Here is a 20,741-nt window from a genome sequence, read left to right on the forward strand (position 1 = left end):
CAAAGACATTTTACGTTCCACCAACTTTCTAGAAGTTCAAAGCGATTGAATCATCGGTGTTCATCGTGAATGATCATTTTCGGCCGATTAACGTCGTTTAAATAAAAGCTAACACAAAAAGTCAATATTTTAAGGTCATGTGCAGTGTCTTGATATATATATATGTACAAAAAACAGGTATTATAGCATATTACAATATTTTATCATCATCCGACGACGATGAAGATATAATCCGGTAAAAACATTTATTTGTAACAATAAATATGAAGGGCAAATCTGAGAGTCGTCGCAAGGATACAAACAAGAAATTAATACATAAAAAAATTAAATTTATAATTAAAATTGTTTAAATTGCGTACATGACATGTTCCAATAATATGAGTACTGTTTAGATTATCGAATTTGCCAACATTCGATTTATCAATCTTCTGTCAGCGAATTTGATCTCTCGGAAAGTGTCACTCAGTTATCATCGCAACATACGAACACATTGTAATTTTATTGTCGCTGCGATACAAGGGTTTTAATTACTTCTGAAGATTGCTCAATCCAGGAGCCGAAACGTGTCATGTACACAATTTAAACAGTTTTAATTATAAATTTAATTTCTTGATGTATTAATTTCTTATTTGTATCCTTGCGACGACTTTCGGTCGTTATATGCCCTTCATGTTGTTATATTTATTATTTGTTTTGACATCGAGAACTTTGTTTTATTAATTTTTATATTTATTTATTATATTGTGTATGTTTTTATGAATGTTTATACATATTATATATATATATGTGTATTTATGTATATTCATTTATGAAAAATTTTTTACTGGGACATGTCGACAGAAGACCGGAAAGATTTAACACAAACTATTTTGATGATTTGGACGATATTAAATTTAATATAAGATTTCGCTTAAACAGAAATAGCGTTCTTCTAATATTAAACATTAATATTTTTAATGCAAGAGATTATACAATATCTATTTTATACCATAAATTAGGTTAAGAAATTACTTTTAGAAATTGCTTCTCTTGCTTCTCGAGTATCCGTGTTTATAAATCCTAATATCTGATAATAAATAAAGAATAATTATATCGATCTATATATATAAGCAACAAGACACTTTTTAACATACAACGAAGAGTTTGTTGTTAAAATAATCGATTGACGACGAAAAACCATGATTGATTTGTACGACTTATGACTATAATTAGGTTAGATTTTAATTATGACATATGACTTGTCCACCAATCACATGATGACATCATTTGTTACTAAATACAATTTGAATTAGCACGGAATGAAGGTAAAGTTGAAGGAAAACAAAATAAGTTGATCGAAAATTAAACTACGTTCACAGTTTAACGCAGTTCACAAGAACTTTGAACTGAACCACTTTGGAGGAAACAGGCATAAAAAGAGGATTGTTCAGCGTGTTTGAAATCTATGATGTCGCTGCGCGTTGGCGCCATTTTTATCGCGTTGTCGACGGTGCGCATTTGAAAGATAAAAAAAAAGATTAAATTAGACGAGTTACCTGAGCAGTTAGCATTTTTTAATTTGGCTTTTAAAAAATTTTCTTTTTTTAGAAAGGAAATTTTTGGATATTTTTGTAATCCGATCTTAATAATAAATTCGATTTAATTCAACACCAAACTTATTGCTGATTGGTTGGCTAATTGGAAAAATTCCAATCACACCGGTCGCTGTGAGTAGCTATAAACTGTGACCAATGATCACGTCAAACCGCACCACGAGACGTTCCCTCGTGGTATGAAGTGCGTATTATTCTCTGCAGCGAAGGTACGTATAAACTACGACTGAAGCCTGCGATAAAGCTGTTTGATATCATTCCTTTCGCCCGCCCCCCGACCCCCCCCACCTCTATTCCGTCATATTTAACGTGTATGCGTAGTATACCAGCATTTTCCTCGATTGACGTTTCATTTGATAAGGTATTTTTGCGTACAGGTTATGTACGACAGTTGTCAAAGACAATGTTTTGAGACGTCTTGTCTCATCGTGACAATACGTTGATCCGTCTCGCGGCCGCGAAACTCTGTTCCACCTCCCGCCTGGACTGGAGCCGTTATCTTCACGAACGGCCTTTCCATATTCATAACTCTGCGCTCGCTTCGCAGGCAATGTTAGGAAGTGCACTTTCAGCCGAGCACTAAATCGTGAATCGTCGCAATCGAAACCCGTTGAGAATGGCCGATGAGGTGGTGGACACATTACGGGGCCTCAATAATGAGGACACCGAGTGCATTGTTGATGCCGAGATCGACGGCGACGACGACGACTCTGACGGAGTCATAGTTCCGGAGCTTCAGGGTACACTATCCAAATGGACAAATTACATACATGGCTGGCAAACTAGATTTATTGTACTCAAAGATGGTACTTTGTCTTATTACAAATCCGAGCAGGACAGTGGATACGGATGTCGTGGTTCGATTAGTCTGTATAAAGCTAATATCAAGGTGAGAGGTCGTGCAAGATAGATATATCTTAGCGAATAACATTGTAAACATAATGACGTAAACAATGAAGATAATATATAATTACATTAAGTTATCTGTTTAACAGGCACATCAGTTTGATGAATGTAGATTTGATGTGTCGGTGAACGATTGCTTGGTTTGGTATTTAAGGGCAAATAATCCAGAAGAAAAACAGCGATGGGTAGATGTCTTAAAGTCATATAAGGTATAATAATATATAATAGTTTATTTTTTTATATTACATTAATTATATAACTTATATTAATATAAGTTATGTAATTATTTTAATAATACATGCTAAAACCTCTTGCCTTAAATCTTGTAATCTTTTTTATCGTATGTTTGAAATTTGATCAATATTTGTAAGTAAAAATTAAAATTCTGTCGAAAAAATATGTGCACTGTGATTAAGAATTTTTATTTGTCGCTAACAGTCAGAGTCTGGTTATGGAAGCGAGAATAGTCTCAAACGACACGGTAGTGCCATTTCGCTCATATCAAATACACAATCGACAACGAGTGCTAGTAGTCTTACTAAACGTGGCATTAGAGGATTGAAGGAAAAGTTGGCCGAAATTGAAACATTTAGAGACATTCTGTTCAAGCAGATCGATACTCTGCAAAAATATTTCGATAATTGTGCAGAAAATGCCAAGAATACTTCTAAAGAAGGTAATAACTTTTAACGTAAATTCTTTTCACATGTTTTTGTCTTTGATTCCAAATATTTAGAATAAATTTATAACATATGATGTAAATATATAATGCACAATACATCTTAAATACACATTATTGTATAATTTGTAATTATTATATGAAATGCATATAGAAAAAGTGTTAACATATATAATTGTTAATTTTGTCGTGATAAATTTCAGAAAAGGTAATTGAGACAATGTTTAATCCAGCCGAACAATCGGTGGATTTTAAAGGGGAAGCGATAACATTTAAAGCGACTAGCGAAGGAGTGTTGGCAACCCTACAACATTGCGTCGAATTAATGGTACAGCGAGAGGATGCATGGCGCCGTAGATGGGAGAAGGAAGTTGAAAAGAAACGAAAATTACAAGAACTCTATAAAGCTCTGAAAGATCAAGTTGCTATGCATCATAACGGCTCTCCGAGGCCTAGAGTCGTTATACACGGAGGTCCCGATTACGAGGTTGGTTCTTTTTTTTTCTTGATTTCACCACGGTGTACTATTTTTATCTATATTATGTACCAATTTGTTGTTTCCGAAAATAAGTTACAATTTTATATTGCAACAACCTTACTGTATCACTATTTAAATGGAAGTATTCATTTTTAAAGTCGAAAAGCACGATGTAAAGAAATCTTAACATATAGAATAAAAGTCAGAATTCGATCCGAGTTCTATCGAATTCATCACTTTTCCACACAAAGTTATGCGTCATCCCGAGTTTCTATTTAGAGAAATTCTTGTTTGTAGAATTTTTAAGTTATACGTAAGTGTATATTGTATACACACTACTATAATATATTATTGTATATAATATAGTACAACAATAAAATAGAAAGCAAGTAAAAAATTTAAGAATTAAAAATATTTTTTGTACAACAATTGTGAGATTTCCAACGCTTATGATATATGGACATCGTGTATTTGCTCAAGTTATTTGTTCACTATATTATTATATATAACGTATTAACAGCCGATTCATAATTATCATTTATACAGTCATTAACATTGTAGTAGCTTTTAAAAGAAATAGTCCAACATATTTTTACATTTTGTTATTATCCATTTTCAGGTAACTGTCATTTCATGTTGATATTTTTGACGATAAAAAAGTTGTCGGAATTTTTTTTTATTTCTATTCATATATACAAGGTGTCCTGAAAAATTTATAAATTAAAATACTACAATAAGTAAATTAAAAAAAGTTGTACAATTTATCATTTGTTATGTCAATCAGTAGTTTTTTGAGATATAAATGTTAAAAAATTAGCCAATTATAGATTATGATTAAACGGTAATTTTCAATCTTAATGTTGCGAAAACTACTGCTTGGAACGATCCACCCACACACATGCGCGCGCGCACGCAGCAAATACTTATATGCTTATTTCCTCACAAATTTTCTTATTGCAATATTTTGATTCGCGAATTTTGAAACATTCTGTTATATAAACACACACACAAATCCAGGGTATCGATCATGAAACCTTTTCCCTAGGATGAAAAGTGAAAATTTTTACTATTAAAGTTAATGGAGAAATTTTTCACTTTTCATCCTGGGGAAAAAGTTTCATGATCGCGATACCTAGTTATTACTTTTTTCTTTAATTCTTTGAATTATGAATTATCTTTTATTGTCTCAAATATTTTCATATAAAGATTTTTAGTTATGATAAATCTGTTATGACATCATATCAAATTTGTAGATAACATAAGTAGCACCTGTGTGATAGAAAGTTAAGAGAAATGCCTTTCTGGCTATATTTCGCAATTATAAATTAGGTCACTACTTTGGAAATCTTTTACCAGTTTTACCTGCTTAGTATTCTTCAGACCTCCAAAGAATGAACATTGTGTGTATATCATTTCAATTTTAATATTAAAAAATGAAGTTAAAGATCAGGTTTGATAATGTGAGTTTTAGGTTGTGTTCGAAACGTGCGTTATCAGCGCTACTGTATCGTTTTATCTTTAGCATTCATTCGTATTAATAGCGCGTTCTTCAAACGTAGCCTTAATTGTATATAGAATAGTGATATTTAAATGCACATGGAATTTCTTCATGTGTTCATGTTTATAGTGAATTATGAGTTAAGATCCAAAAAAATAAATGTGCATATAACTTTCTTCAATAACATTTGAAATTTTATTTTTAAGGAAGGTCCGCATAGTGCTCTTTGTGATGAAGAATTTTACGATGCCGTTGAGACGGGTCTGGACAAAATCGAGGAGGAGAATCAATTAAGGGATCGTTTGAAACAAAAATCTGTCTCAATTTTGTCATCCCCTACTATAACAGCATCTACGCACAGGCTTTGGCCAGAAGTAATTACAACTCTTTTATATTTTACATTTTTTTTATTTTTATCGAAATACTTAAAAATTTTACTTATATATTGATTATTAAAAAATTAATTTATAACATCAATTAATTATAATATTGTGTGATATCGGATATGTTATAAATAAATTCCTAATAAAATGTTAACTCCAAATATAAAGTAATTGCTAATTATTTGTAAATATTCGCGTTGTATCTAACTTTTTATTACTCTGTATTATCAATTTGTAGATAGAAAAAATTACAATGGAACAGCTGCATTACGCTCGGCTTGGCGTAGGCGGAGCGGGTGGTTGGCAATTATTCGCCGAAGATGGTGATATGCGAATGTATCGGCGGGAGGAGGAGGCCGATGGTCTAGTTGTAGACCCTCTCAAAGCGTGTCACGTAGTCAAAGGAGTGACCGGTCATGAAGTCTGCGAGATATTTTTCAGTCCCGAATATAGAAGCGGTTGGGAAGCCACTTTGGAGGACATGGCAATTGTCGAAAACATTTCCAAGGATACATTATTATTTCTGCAAACGCACAAACGTATCTGGCCAGCGAGCCAACGAGACGCGTTGTTCTGGTCGCACATACGTCGCGTGTCCGACGATCAGGATCGCGACGCTCAGGATCTGTGGATAGTCTGCAATCACAGTACTGAACATCCCGATCATCCGGTATGCTTGCTTATTACGTTTAATACAAAAATTTCTTTGCTTCGAATAAGTTCCAACGGGTTACTAAACGAAATGATCGTTGCAGCCAAATGCGGGTAAATGTGTGAGAGTCTACTTGACGGTTTGTCTCGTATGCCAAACATTTATTGATCCTCCAAAGGATGAGGAGGAAATAAAAAGGGAGAATATTACGTGTAAAATAACGTACTGTTCAGTTGGTTAGTACATTTATTAATTTAATTACTCTTTAATTACTCAATGATTTAATCACTCTTATTATATAATTGTCATAATATATAATATTTAAAATCTGTATAAAAGCTTCAAGAGCTTTTATTTTTGCTTTCTGTATCAAATTATTCAATTATTATACATGAGAATATGTGTAAAAATCTTTTTTTTTTTTTTCATACATTTATATTTTGATTTAAATTTCAGTAAATCCAGGTGGATGGGCTCCAGCTTCCGTTTTGCGGGCCGTTTACAAGAGAGAATATCCAAAGTTCCTTAAGCGTTTCACGAACTTTTGTATCGATCAATGCAAGAATAAGCCAATCACATTCTAAATATGTGAAAAAAAAAAAACTTCAATGTTTTCCATCCAATTCCTTATTCACTATCTCGAAGTGTCTTCACGTGATTATTGTAAAAACAAGTTTGTATTGTTACATACTGTAGGAATTGTAGAACGGCCATTACGGTGTAAGTGAAACCGTTTTGTATATTACCTTTTTCTTTTTTTATCTGCTTAAGATGATCGACTTATATAGCTTGCGAAGTGGGGAGATAAACCATTTATATTAAAAGCCATTTATGATACGAGTGTATAGCAGTTACGTTACACTTGGACAAGGATTGAAGCACGCGCGTGGCTGCAGCACTGTTTACGGACTATTCTTTTTCTCTTCGAATAACAGCCTATTATTTGTTACACAGTAATATGCTGTCGCATAATCCAATTGTACAAATCTTTAACAAAAATTGAATACATATACATTTATCTCTTGTTACACATTACAATCTAATTAAACGCTGAATTGTATGATATCAAATTATACTGTTATTTTTATTCGTACATAAAAATATGTACATGCTATGCGATATAAAAGTCACATAGAAAAACGTAATAAAGACTGTTGTAGATTTATTATAAAATAACAATTGTTTCCACATCATGCCGTTCATCAATCTTTTATCTTGTACAATAAAAGCGAAGAAGTGTGGGATATATTTCTTTGTGAAATACATTCATTTCTGTCAATTAAACAAAATCTGAGAAATTATTTTATATCATATTCTATGTGTGCGTGTGTGTGCGCACACACGCACGCACACACATACACACACACAATGTTCAAAATTCCTTTAAATCATCTCTCTTGATTTATATATATATTTTATCAAATAATTTTATAATTAAAAAATTTTAATTTCTAGAGAATGTATACTTTTTAAATTAAATCTTGTATAATAAATGTATAATTTACAAACTTTACTATTTTTAAAGAGAGAAGCAAATATTTCTTCTTACAGAAAGTAATAACATGATAAAAGTAGAAAGTAGTTACAAAAAATGTTATCTCTACAACACGTTGTATAAAAGTATATCTAAACGTAAAAATAGTATCGTAAGACTTTTTATATATTGCATGAAATAATAATTATAATATATATTCTCGTATAAGTTATAATGAACGGTAATAGACGAACTGAGATTAAACATTCGCAGAGATGTGCATGTAAATGTGTTACGAAAAATAAGCACAAATAAGTATGATAATATGAAAATTAAATTAAAATCATTGTATTGTAAAATATTTTGCAATATACGTGTAATCGTAAAATTAAAATTTCATCGCTGTTTTTATTCTAGTTCTATCTTCTATGCACTATTGTTTAGAATAAGAAAAAGTTGTAAATATCTTAACATTCCATATATAAAAATCCAACTTTTTAATTTCAAACAGTTTTCAATCATCAACAGATTTAATGGCTATTTTTCACTTATAGTACGTAAAATTCACATTTCGTACATGTATGTATAACATACATAACATGTTTCATAACATGTATGTATACGAAATGGAGACTTTAAATATAAAGTCACACACGACGATTTTGTTCTTGCGGATTTTTACATATTACTATAATAGAAAGGCAGATATTGTTTCACATTAAATAAAATCATTTTTACAATTTCAATTATATTTACACTTTTTAGAGAAGAGTTTGACAAATACAGGGAAACAGGAATGAAGTTTTCATCAGGTAACACGTAAGTAACAATAAAAATTAATCGATATGTTGAATATTTACCTGAGAGCTATATATAAATACATATTAAATGCAACATCTTTTTATACCTGATTGATAAAATATTTTAATCAAATATAATCTGAAATGACAGTTATAAATTTAATTTCATTAAATTAATACTTAATGTTCATATTCAATGTTTTATCAAAATCACGATATTTGGCTGTATCTTTTTTAAAACCTTTTATCTTTGTTGTATCTTATTTGAAATATCACATTTAACCAAAAAATACATGAGTTTACTAGAGTTTAGTATCAAACGGCTAGTAAATCTTTTAAAGTACTTCGTTTAAAGTACCTTTTTACAATTATATAACAAATTATAAAACTGCTGCGCAAGTCTAACTAAAGAACGTTTTTTTTTTTTAAGTATAAAAACGCTTGATTGGCCGTTAAAAATTTTGTAGCCTATATTTGTGTGTATGACTTTTCTTATGATTCATAGGAGCCTAATTTTTTTAGTACACTAAGACCTTTTTCTTCATACTCTTCCCGCGTTATCCATACAGAATCTCGGTCCTTCGTTATTTCTGCTAGTACAGCACCACCCATGAAAACCATGTCTTTACGTCGAGGTGAGTCTTCAATTTTTATCTTAAATTTCTATAAAAATATTTACATAGCATAATCTGCAGTACATATGTGTATATTCTGAGTATTGTTAATCATATGACGTACTATACTTACATTCAATTTAGTGGTATCATTCTTTAATACTCTTTGAAGATAAAGTTGTTTAATTTCTCGTTCAAGCCTCGATGGAAGCCCTGGATACATTGTACTACCTCCACTCAGAACGATGTGCTTATACAGTTCGCTTCTGATATCGATATCAGCTGCTTGAATTGTGCTAAATACTAGCTCAGCTATTCCCTGTGCCTCGACGTTAATCAAATGAGGCTGAAAGAGCGCTTCCGGTGCTGCAAATCTCTCACCGCCTACTTTGATCACACGACCATCAGGAAGCTAAAGATGTTACGTATAGTAATTTGTACAACTTAATTTAAAGCGTCTTAAATATTGATAAAATTATAGCACATATTTTACTTACAGTATAAGACTCCACTAATACAGTGGTTTCAAGAGCCAACTTCTCTTCCGTTTCTATATTATAACCGATGTAACATAGTTTCTCTTTTAACATTCGAACAGTTTCAAAATCAGCTGAGTGATTAAAAGCGTAACCACGCAGTAGCAGCAATTTAATTAGATACATTGTAATATCGCGTCCGGCTATGTCTAATCGTCTGGTCAAATGTGGCAAAGCATACTCTTCAAACACGGGACAAATGTGCGTAACACCATCACCGGAATCCACAACGACACCGCTAATCAATCCTTGAGCGTATAATGTCAGTACTGCCTGGATCGCAATGTATGTCCCAGCAAAACCGTACTTCTCAAACATTACCTAAAATAATATCAATTCATAAAGTTTTCTAACTTTTAATTTAACTGTCTTTGGATTGCACAACGTTACCTCTATCATCTTTTCTCTATTCGTGATAGGATTCATTGGTGGCTCGGTTAACAGAATTTTACACTCTTTAGGATTAATATTCATTTTCTCCTTGCCGAAAGTGTAATCCCATACGTGACACATATCTTCCCAATTTCTGTTAAACATTAATTATATTGCAACGAGATTCATATCAAACACAAATACCTGATTTAAGATGTAAACATACCTAACAATCCCATTTTGCATTGGATAACTTATTTCTAACATAGAACGAAGTTTACTTGCTTCATCGCCGACCATTAAGTCCTGTGAGAGAATAATATGTGATTATCAAACCTCTGCGTGCATCACCAAGATGAACTATGTTGATTTCATTATGATACACAATACTACTAATTTATTACATATATAATTAATATGTAGTATAAAAATTTTTAATATTTGAATACTAGCTAGGTAAATATCCAAAAAGTGTACGACAAAACTATTTGTATTACATGTTTTTAATACAAAGAAAATCAAAGTTATTCCTGGTACATAAAATTTGGTTTTATTATTGTAGATTAAATATCAGATAAATATTTATAAAATAATTTTTTTGTATACTAAAAATATATAGTTGACATAGTAATCATAACATAATATGTTACTTCTGTGAGACTCAGATTATGGAATTCATATCAGGAAAGTATTCTGTATTAAATCAGTTTCCAAATGTGTATACCAAAGCACTTTGGAAAAAATTTGTCGGATTATTTGATACTACTCCCACACCTACATTCGAAAAAAAAGTTCTTCTTCATTAAAACACTGATGTAAAGGATGTATATAGCATCAAAAAAATACAATAAACTTACAGGCATGTTAAGCACATCCTATGAGAGCAAATGTAAGCACACAAATATATTAGAAACTTATAGAAAGAGTATAGCATGTACATAAGTACCCACACAAGTATAACAATTGCAGGTAAATGACATTATTCTAATAAACGTACTAGTAGAGATATATCGTCTTGCTTTACCAAAACCAACATATTTATATTGACAAAAAATTTATAAGATCTCTTGTGAGAAAAACATTCTATTCGATACACACACAATGAATACATATATTAAGTACAATATAAAATCACTCAATTAATGATAATATTATAGCTCCAAGAAATCATTAATAAATTCATTGAATAATTAAATGAATAATGTTCATCTTACATTTCAAATACATATTCCCTTTTGGTTAGTAAACGTTAGCCTCTCAAAATGTTTTATTTACATCAGTGGACAAGCACATAGATTATTTTCAATTGGATTTAAGCACTAGGGGGGAGGGCAGGGAGAACACACGATGTAATACTATGTAATAGACTTACACGAATGCAATATTCTTGCTGAAAATATAATTGTTCTTATTAATCGTCTAAATACTGATAAACACGCTAAAGCAATTTAAGGTTTAGAATATTATAGATTTTATATACAACTTAAACTTAGAGCTTTTCATAAATATATACTTCTCATCTCTTGTACAGTTCCATGAATCGATTACAGTCAAAATCGAGATTTGCTTTACATTTATAAATGTGACTGTTGTATATCATTTGCTTTATATATATATATATATATGTTAACTTTTATGATAAATTAAACAATCAAGTATCGAAGGAATGGTAATACATATAACAATAAATCGAACGTATTGGAGCTCGCACGAGCTTGAAGCAACAAACGTATGTACATACCTTGACGTCAATATCACCTATTTTGTTGACAGCTCTGATTATTGGTCGTCCCACTATAGACGGGAATATATGGGCTGGAAAGTTTGCGCCGGCGTACCCACACTTGACAAACTGCAATGAAAAACTGCATCGGTGCCCGAAATATGCAAGGGTATTCGATCGTTTTGCAGCACGTGTCTAATTCAATGCACATCCTCTCTTAACGAAGAGTCTTGCGAGGGAAATGAAAGACGAGTGGCCTTACCCCGGTGCCATTGTCACAGACGATGATCTTCCTCCCCTTGCTGTCCATCTCGAAGAGTTACGTATCCCGTCAAGAAAAGGAATATTTCTCTATCTGTCACACTCCTTTAGATAGTTCTCATATCGCTAGCTCCATCGAGTGACTAATACCTGCGGATGTTACAGGGCGTTACCGGTGTACATAACACCAAAGTGACTGACATTACTCTCAATCGGAGTTACCGTTTCGTATCACAGTCGGGAATTTGCGTGAAGGGTAGCGAGATCTAGCATGAAAAAAAAGAAGGAAGGGAAAAAGAGAGAAATCAACGTCTTATACGGACGTGAATTTACTCAGCACGCACGGTGGACGAGCAGATCCAAGTAAACTCAAACTGCAAGCTTCCATCGTTGATAAAAAAAAAAACCTTTCTCGGCTCGAGCGGCAAGCGAATCCACCAATCACAATCGAGAACTCCCGAGAGATAAATTAAAGGCCGTGGTTTCAAGACTCTTGGTTATGATTGGTCAACGAGATTACTGCTCTTTAAGCTTAGCCAATGGCACGCGGAGCTTACGTTTAAAGTCACATGCCATTAATTTTATTCTTTATAAATGTGGAATTCAGTGAAATTCTTTCCACTTTGAAAAAAGATAGATATATGTCATTACGATTATATTAATTACATAATTATAATATAAACATTGGATCGAAAAAGAAGGAAAATTAAAAAGTTCAAAAATTCAAAACAGATCTGATAAGCATGTTTTCTATAGCTGAACTATCTGTACTTTTAATTTCTTTTTCGACATCTACTTAATTTTTAGATGCTGGAACTGCCGGAAATTCAATACAGCTACAAAAAGTTTTGAAATGCTTCGATGCATTTTTATGATGCGGAGAGCGGAGTAAGTTTAGAATTGGTTAGAATTGAGATTATAGGTTAGATTCAAGGTACTTTCATGTGATGAGACTAACGTGAAACGCACCTACTTTATTTTGAAGCTGACAGGTGGATACATTTTGACAGGTTCGATTTTTTAACGTTTCGAATATTTACGAACGTATAAGAGGATTAGATAACCATATAGAAGGAAAAAAGGGAAAATTTCTATAACGGATAATTGAAAGTATGTACAATTGCTTACAATTTTTATTTTTAAGAAATTATCTTTTGACACGTAAAAGTATCGTCGTATTCCACAATAAAATTATAATTTCAAAATGAAATCGAATATGGGAATCTCTGTATACACTCTTGACTATATTTATATTAGCAATTTGACAGCTTCGTCATGAACGTCGAATACCGCACAGAGAAGATTGGAGCAACGTTACTCCAATGTTTGCAATATTATTGCAATAATGCTGGAATGAGATTTGTGCTGTATGGAATCAGTAAAATTTCTAAATCATAGTTGCGACTTGCTTGCTCACGGTAAATTGATGATAAATTTCGCTTAACTCGAGCGCGTTGTAACACTCTTTTAAAGGCTTTACGTTCTCGCACGTCAACATATTTATAACGCCTGGAGGTATCCCAGATGACAAAAACAGATTGCAATACTCTGCTATATTGCACGATTTTGCGATACATATTACGACGACGGAATTGCCAATTATTAAACTCTGTGTCAATTTACAAAACAGATCTGCTTCTTTCTTCTCCATAAGCGTGATAATACCTTTCGGTTTACGGGTTATTACCACCAAGGATCTTCCATGTTGAGGCAGCAGTGACTTCTTATACCAGTGTGGAAATTTTATCCATTTGAATACTATTTTTGACAATTCGGGTTTACTAACAAAACACAGAAACAGATAAGATAAAATATGCACAAGAGATATGTGTGTACAATAATTTTACTAGTTCAAGATACCTAATGTATTCTAATAAAAACGCAAGCTTGGATAACATTTGCATTCTAGATTCAGTGGACAGCTCACTCCACACTTTGAACCCTTTCATAGCTGATTCAAAACATCTGCTTATATCATCTCTAGAATAATATAGAAATTGAAAATTTGTTAGAAATCATTATTGTATTTCTAAAATTTTAAATTGATCATTGGTTGAAATTAGATAAGATATGTACTTTGTTGCATTTGCCCTTAGTATAGTGTTATTATATAACCAATAAGTATTTTGTACAGGCTTTTGCCATGTACCATCATAAAACATGTAATTATAAGTCGGATTTGCAGGTGTAAGCTTTTTTTTGCAATGTACTATTGGCTTTATCATGTTTATTATGTGATGTTCGTCATTAAAATTTGAATCACACAGTGGAATTTTGAACATTTCTATATAAGGCATAATTATCATTGTCTCATAAAATTCCAGTGTATTTATGAGAACTATATTTCTCTGTCAAAAAGAAAAATTGTTAACATTTGAAAACAATTTGGTAGTACTGTACCATACAATTTAAATATGCATACATCTAAGGATGCTGCTAAATTTTTTGCTGCCACAATATCTTCAGACCATATGGATGTTACGTTTATTATATGAGATATAGGAGGTGTGAATAATTGTTGTTTAGATTTAAATACATGAATAGCAGATTCAGTAAAATAGCTAAAAGTTTTATGCATAAGTGACAAGAAATTGCATTTTATTGGTTCTGATACCCATATTGTACTTATATATCGATAATTTTCTGATTTTTTTAAATATTCAATAAATGCATATAAATCGGAATCTTCTAGGAGTATTATGTCAATGGCCTGATCTGTATATATGATAAAATTTAAAAAATATTAGAAGAGAAAATATATTTTAAATTAAATCTTAAATATATTTCTCTTACCTGAAAGTAGCTCTTTATACGTCTCATTATATAAATCATTATCTGCCAACGAATTTGTGCTAAAATATAAAATATTAAATTATTTCGAAAGTTTTCGGATACATATTTTTTATTCAAAAAATTTATTCAATTTTTTAAATAAATTATAAAGCATAGAGCAAGAGAAAAATTGTTGATGATTATATTAGAGCTATTATATTTTCGCAATAAAATTTATAAAATGACATATAAAGACTTTTGAAATGCTCTCTTCGTAAACCAGATGTGTGTAATAATATTCATTTTACCATAAAAAGAAAATAATATCTCAATTAATATATTAAATAAGTATAAGTATTTAATAATAGAGTGAATTTCAGTTAAATAATTACATGATGCAAGTTTCCAAAAAATATTGTATGTCATCCTTTGCGCAAAAATTAAGAAGTGTCAGTATTAATGACCAAATAATTTCGTTTCGTTTAATCTTTTCTAAAAAAAAAAAACAACAACAAAATTAAAAGATAAATACAATCTGTTCTTATTTATAAATTAAGTAAAATGTTAAGAAGTAAGCGTTTTATTGGTGAAATATTTTTACGATTACGGATACAATATTACCTGTTGTAACACGATTAGATTTATGTAAGTTTATTTTATAATAATTTATATATGTTATAATAGCTTCAGGTATATCTACGTGATTACAAATAGAGTTGAAAAGAGACTTATGGCTTTCTAATATTAGTAACGTCTTTTCAAGTCTACAATTATAAAAAGTAATTAAACATGACAGAAATAAAGATAGAGATTACTTTTGCTTTTAACTGTAACTTTGTTGTATCATTCGTGATAAGATTAAATACCAGTTTAACGTTTTTACCTATCTACAAACGTTATATGCTTTAATTTTATCTTCTTACACATAGTATATATTTCCATTGATGCTGTCTGAAAATGAATGTAAGAAGACAATATTATAACAAGAATGTGTGTGTTTATCAGATCCTTTTCTTTCATTTTCAACGAGAGAGTATCAGAACATTCTTTTTCTCAACCAACAAATTTTCCATTTTCAACGGTAAATTTTGTGGTCTATTTTGACAATTTGTTATTATATAAATTTAAATATACTTACACTTCTTTTACTCTTTAATTCTTCATAGTCTAGGTTGATGTAACATTTTTTTATATACTGTAGATCCATGCTCTCCGTAATAGGAAAATCTATTAGAACAATTAAAAAGATGTACGTATCTTTACGATCGAACTGCGCAGCAATTGTAGTAAAAATAGACAGAAACAACTGTGCACGCAGAAGAAAGATATTTTGCTTTCGAAATCGAGCATTACGTCAACGTCAAAGATTTATTTATAAATATCGTTCAATAATCAAAACTTGAAAAACATTGCTAGAACTTTATTGATCTCGTCGTCGAGGGACGTAAATAATACTTTTGTCGACGTTTTGTTTCTTGATACCTACAAGCAATCTGTAACGTCAACATCAATATTATGACAACTTCGACTGTAACAATTTTTTGCGAATTTTCTAATCAAAAGTTTACAACCGGTCATTTGACCGGGTCATGGTACGTTTAGTCGATGTTAATATCGATTTTGCGAATCTTACATTTAAAGTTCGATGCGTTTAATACTAGCATAATTAAACATTTTTTTACAAGAAATATATACATATATCTTGTAAAACCATAAAATGCTGAAAACGTTTAATTAAAATAGCAAATTAAAAATTCACGTATACAGAATGCTTATTTTGGAATTTAAATGGCTAAAACAAAGTATATAAAATAAGGGCAAAGAGCCAGTAACACATTTAATTTAAATTTAAGTAATAATAACAATCATGTAAATAAAGTAAATAACAAAGAAGTTTAATATAATAAATAATATACGTTTCGACTCCGATCGGGTCATTCTTAATTACAGTTAAAAGATCGTATCGATTGACTACAGAAAAGATGTTACATATACAACTATATAAGATTGTCTTTTTATTGCTAACTTAGATTTGACTTGCAACATTGCACAGAACGAAGAATGCGAAATTAGAAACACAACGACTTAGAAGCATACAACTATAGATTAATGTTTTTTATAATTTAATCACGGTTTAACGATTTTTTAACTGTAACATTGAGAATGACTCGATCGGAGTCGAAACGTGAGTATTATTTATTATATAAAACTTCTTTGTTACTTTATTTACATGATTGTTATTATTTAAATTTAAATTAAATGTCTTACTGGCTCTTTGCCCTTATTCTATATATACTTTGTTTTATACACATAGAGCCTTATAACTTTATTATTTTTAGATGGCTGAACTTCGAGAGCGTGTAGGTGATTGATAAACTAAAAAAAAGTCCTATAAAGGTTTTTGCTCGTTTTTGCTTCGTTTTGGAGAAAATCGCAAAAAAAAAGACAATACTTCGTTTTTGCACTGCTTCTGAAACATTATCTTCGCTATAAAATCATGGACGGACGAAGCTACATTCACAAAAGAAGAGGTATCTACTATTAATTAAAGAAATTATCATGTATAAGCTCATGAAAATCCCAGGACTGTTACCTATAACAAGGTTCCCTAAAATGTAGATTCCAACATTAATTTGTTATTAATATTTGGTTCGGAATTTGGAATGACTCTCTAGTAGGACCATTTTTTTATCCGATAGATTAAATACAATCAGATATACAGATTTTTTGGAGACTGATTTCTTTGATTATTTAGAAGATATATACATACAGTAACGGATTGAAATGTTTTAACTCAATGAATGTCCAGTTCATTATGGCAGAGTTACTCGATCTTGACTAGACAGACGTTTTCCACAACAACGGATTGGACGTGGAGGAGTAGTACTTTGGCTACTCCGATCACCTGATATCATTGGACTTTTTTGTGTGGGGGGTCCTAAAGCAGGAAATTTATGTGTCGTCAATTAATTCAAGAGAACAATTGAGAAATCGAATTGAGGTTGCAGTGCACCAAATATCGCCAGATCAGTGTTTAGCTGCAACACACGAGCTATCCATACTAGATGTATTGTAAAAGGCCAACATTTTGAACAATATCTCTATTAAGCAAGTGAATAAATACAACGTAAATAAGTAATAAAAAAGTACAAAAATGAAAATTATGTTTTGTCTTTTTTTTTTGCGATTTTCTCCAAAACGAAGCAAAAACAATCATATCTCTACAGGATCTTTTTTCCTAGTTTATCGATCCCATACACGCTTTCGAAGTTTGGCCATTTAAATTCCAAACACCCTGTATATTATACAGAGTGTTTTATGAGAAAGGGTCTTGAGAAATAGCTCTAGAGAAATATCTTGGGAGGTGATAGTATCGATCATTTTAAGCAAAAATATTCATATAAATAAGCAAGAAGGCCTATTTCGAACGATTTCTGAGACAGGGCGAATTTGGCCATCAAGATCTTCGGATCTCAACCCGTTGAATTTTTGTTTATGAGGTTGAATGAAGAGTGAAGTGTACACAAAAGACAAATAAATACACGAGACGAATTGCTCGCTCAGATAAGGGATGTTACTACCTGTATAAAAGAACGTCACGATGTGCTCAGGCAAGCAATCACGTCATGTTCTCACAAGAGTTGAAAAATACATTAATGTTAACGACAGAATTTTTGAAAACTTATTATGAACTTTAAAAATGTATCAGTTGAACAATAAATAAATTACTAAAAAAAAGTATGCAATGTTTCGTTTTTACCAACAATTTTATGCAGCAGGTAATTGCACGCCTTATCTTGGAAATCGTTCGAAATAGGACACATGTTTATATGAACATTTTTGCTTAAAACGATCGATGTTATCACCTCCCAAAATATTGAATCCTTTCTCGTGAAATACCCTGCACATATGTACATGTATATTGGTATATATATAGTTTTTTAATTTGACATTTGATATTAAAAAATAGTTAGGAAATAGCAGAGATTCTATTCAGTTTTCACAGTAAATTTGCTATCATATTCCGCTGGCAAGATTCTGTTATATTTTTACTTCTTTCTTTCTGGTATTCTGTCGACATAATATATATTTACAGCAGGTATTTTGTAGAATCTATTTTCCACAGATTTGGTTATCTAAAATAGATTTCTAATCGTGTTATACGTATATATACTGTGTGTTGTTTGTTGGATAATTGTGGACAATTATTCACATTGATTATTCTAATAATTACATCGATTTCCAGGTATTGCGATCATCGTCGCGCATCCACTGGAAGGAACTTTTTTTTTCATCGTTTACAAGATATCCTTGAGCTTTGTGTCTGCGTGTTCCCGTTGATTGGAGAATGGAAACTTCAAGTCGTGAAAGAAGACCGATTGCTTACTTGACTCGGAAGGCACAGATATCTTGCTGCCATCGTTTGAACAGGTACGTGTCGAGTTGGTATATATAATGGATCTTATTATCAATAGAACGGATCTTTGATCTAACGAACACTTATAAATTTCACGATTTACTGATCCAGGAATCATTCTCAAGGAGAGAAAAATAAGCCTCTTGTTCATTTTATATATTATATATTATATACTGCGAACGTTCGATTTTCCAGAATATTTTACGATATTCGAATTACAAAGCTTAAAATCAAATAACTTAAAGTCTTTAACAAAGAACTTCTTTTCAAAAAATTCCAGAAAATTATTCTTGGAAAGAATTAATTTTTTTCCAATCATTTGAAAGATATTGGATACTAATAGGTCTTCGAACTTCGTTAACATACTTACATTCTAGTTTGTTTTGTAATCGAATGAGAAAATCTTGTTTTCGATTTTCATGTCTATTGTTAAAAACTAAAAAATTGTTATTTTTAGATACGAAAAAAATTATATATATATACACATATAATTACATAAAAATATATTAAGCACTTTTTTAGAAATAAAAAATCAATTCACTGAATTGATCAAAGGAAGATTTTGTTCGAACGCTATACCAATTTAAATAATTTATTTTTAGTCCGTTCCTAAGTGAGCACGAGAATGAAGTAGTATACGGAAAGTGCAACAACATTTTTGGTCATGGTCATAACTATAACGGTTTGTATTATCAATTTATCACTTCGTTGTTTTACATTACATATTACTATAAAACAAGATCAGTTTTAAATAATATATAGGTATCTGAAAAAAATAAGACTATATTTTTTTTCGTCGAATTTATTTATTTATTTTTCTAGCGGAAGCTTAACATTTAGGTTTAATTTCATTAAAATCATTTAATACGTAAACTTTGAAGAGACTATCAGAAAAAGATAACGTTTTTGTTAAGAGATTGGACATCATTGTTTTTTTGAATTTTTAATATTGAATTGTTTGGTGCATGAAATCTTACAGATGAAATCGGGATGAAATTAAGTTAACTTTTAGTGGAAGTGACTGTCCGCGGACCTGTGAACACATCAACAGGAATGGTTATTAATTTGGAAGATTTAAAAGACTGCATGCAAAAGGTGTTGATGGATCAAATGGATCACAAGAATATCGACAAGCAAGTGGATTACTTCCGAAAAACGGTTTCAACGACCGAGAATGTTGCTATATACATTTTTGAGGAATTAAAGAAGCACATGTCTAATCCTGAATTGTTATATGAAGTAAAGGTCCACGAAACTGACAAGAATGTTATGTGTTTTAGAGGGGAATACGATGAAAATGTATCTTCTGCTTCTTAATTATGTTAGATTATTTGATTGTACAAACTTGTTCGTCTCTAATATCTGTTTGATATTTTTATTACACATTCGTATTATATAATTACTCAATTGTATAATATTTAATTAGATTAAAACAATCGAAAATAATATATGTAAAATTATGTATCATATAGGTAATATATAAAACTTAACATTCTCCAATTTTGTCGTAATTTTTTTAAACTAGAGTAGTCGTAGCAATCAATTGTAGTTACAGTCTATAATACCGCAAAAAATTAAATTCAT

General features: G+C 31.0%; 4 protein-coding genes across 7 annotated transcripts; 2 read left to right on the top strand and 2 right to left on the bottom strand.

Moving 5' to 3' along the window:
- Window positions 1–1,707: 1,707 nt before the first annotated feature.
- cert (ceramide transfer protein) lies at window positions 1,708–7,273 on the top strand. 2 transcript variants are annotated; one of them, XM_018545715.1, is made up of 9 exons: window positions 1,708–1,801; window positions 1,970–2,481; window positions 2,588–2,707; window positions 2,937–3,174; window positions 3,381–3,664; window positions 5,360–5,527; window positions 5,775–6,206; window positions 6,292–6,424; window positions 6,645–7,273. In XM_018545715.1, exons 2-9 carry the CDS (start codon window positions 2,209–2,211, stop codon window positions 6,770–6,772), a joined length of 1,776 nt encoding a protein of 591 aa, XP_018401217.1. In that variant the 5' UTR covers window positions 1,708–1,801; window positions 1,970–2,208; the 3' UTR covers window positions 6,773–7,273. The 2 variants fall into 2 exon arrangements, with proteins under 2 accessions (XP_018401217.1, XP_018401218.1); XM_018545716.1 differs by having other exon boundaries at window positions 1,772–1,801; window positions 2,140–2,481.
- Window positions 7,274–8,731: 1,458 nt separating this feature from the next.
- Arp2 (Actin-related protein 2) lies at window positions 8,732–12,317 on the bottom strand. Of its 2 annotated transcripts, XM_018545708.1 has the most exons (9): window positions 12,191–12,317; window positions 11,970–12,118; window positions 11,726–11,836; window positions 10,842–10,859; window positions 10,211–10,290; window positions 10,003–10,138; window positions 9,574–9,933; window positions 9,210–9,488; window positions 8,732–9,125 (listed from the first exon to the last, which is right to left on the bottom strand). In XM_018545708.1, exons 2-9 carry the CDS (start codon window positions 12,015–12,017, stop codon window positions 8,955–8,957), a joined length of 1,203 nt encoding a protein of 400 aa, XP_018401210.1. In that variant the 5' UTR covers window positions 12,018–12,118; window positions 12,191–12,317; the 3' UTR covers window positions 8,732–8,954. The 2 variants fall into 2 exon arrangements, with proteins under 2 accessions (XP_018401210.1, XP_018401211.1); XM_018545709.1 differs by lacking the exon at window positions 10,842–10,859.
- A 540-nt stretch (window positions 12,318–12,857) lies between these two features.
- On the top strand, window positions 12,858–20,474 carry purple (6-pyruvoyl tetrahydrobiopterin synthase purple). 2 transcript variants are annotated; one of them, XM_018545722.1, is made up of 4 exons: window positions 12,858–12,978; window positions 18,987–19,171; window positions 19,760–19,839; window positions 20,170–20,474. In XM_018545722.1, the coding sequence occupies exons 2-4, from the start codon at window positions 19,089–19,091 to the stop codon at window positions 20,472–20,474; spliced, it is 468 nt and encodes a 155-aa protein (XP_018401224.1). In that variant the 5' UTR covers window positions 12,858–12,978; window positions 18,987–19,088. The 2 variants fall into 2 exon arrangements, with proteins under 2 accessions (XP_018401224.1, XP_018401225.1); XM_018545723.1 differs by having other exon boundaries at window positions 12,951–13,078.
- On the bottom strand, window positions 13,322–14,140 carry LOC108778511 (uncharacterized). The gene is made up of 3 exons (XM_018545721.1): window positions 14,045–14,140; window positions 13,829–13,948; window positions 13,322–13,749 (listed from the first exon to the last, which is right to left on the bottom strand). Exons 1-3 carry the CDS (start codon window positions 14,128–14,130, stop codon window positions 13,356–13,358), a joined length of 600 nt encoding a protein of 199 aa, XP_018401223.1. The 5' UTR covers window positions 14,131–14,140; the 3' UTR covers window positions 13,322–13,355.
- Window positions 20,475–20,741: the final 267 nt, after the last annotated feature.

This window comes from Cyphomyrmex costatus, unplaced genomic scaffold (genome assembly GCF_001594065.2).
Source record: "Cyphomyrmex costatus isolate MS0001 unplaced genomic scaffold, Ccosl1.0 scaffold50, whole genome shotgun sequence".
NCBI classification, from domain to species: domain Eukaryota; kingdom Metazoa; phylum Arthropoda; class Insecta; order Hymenoptera; family Formicidae; genus Cyphomyrmex; species Cyphomyrmex costatus.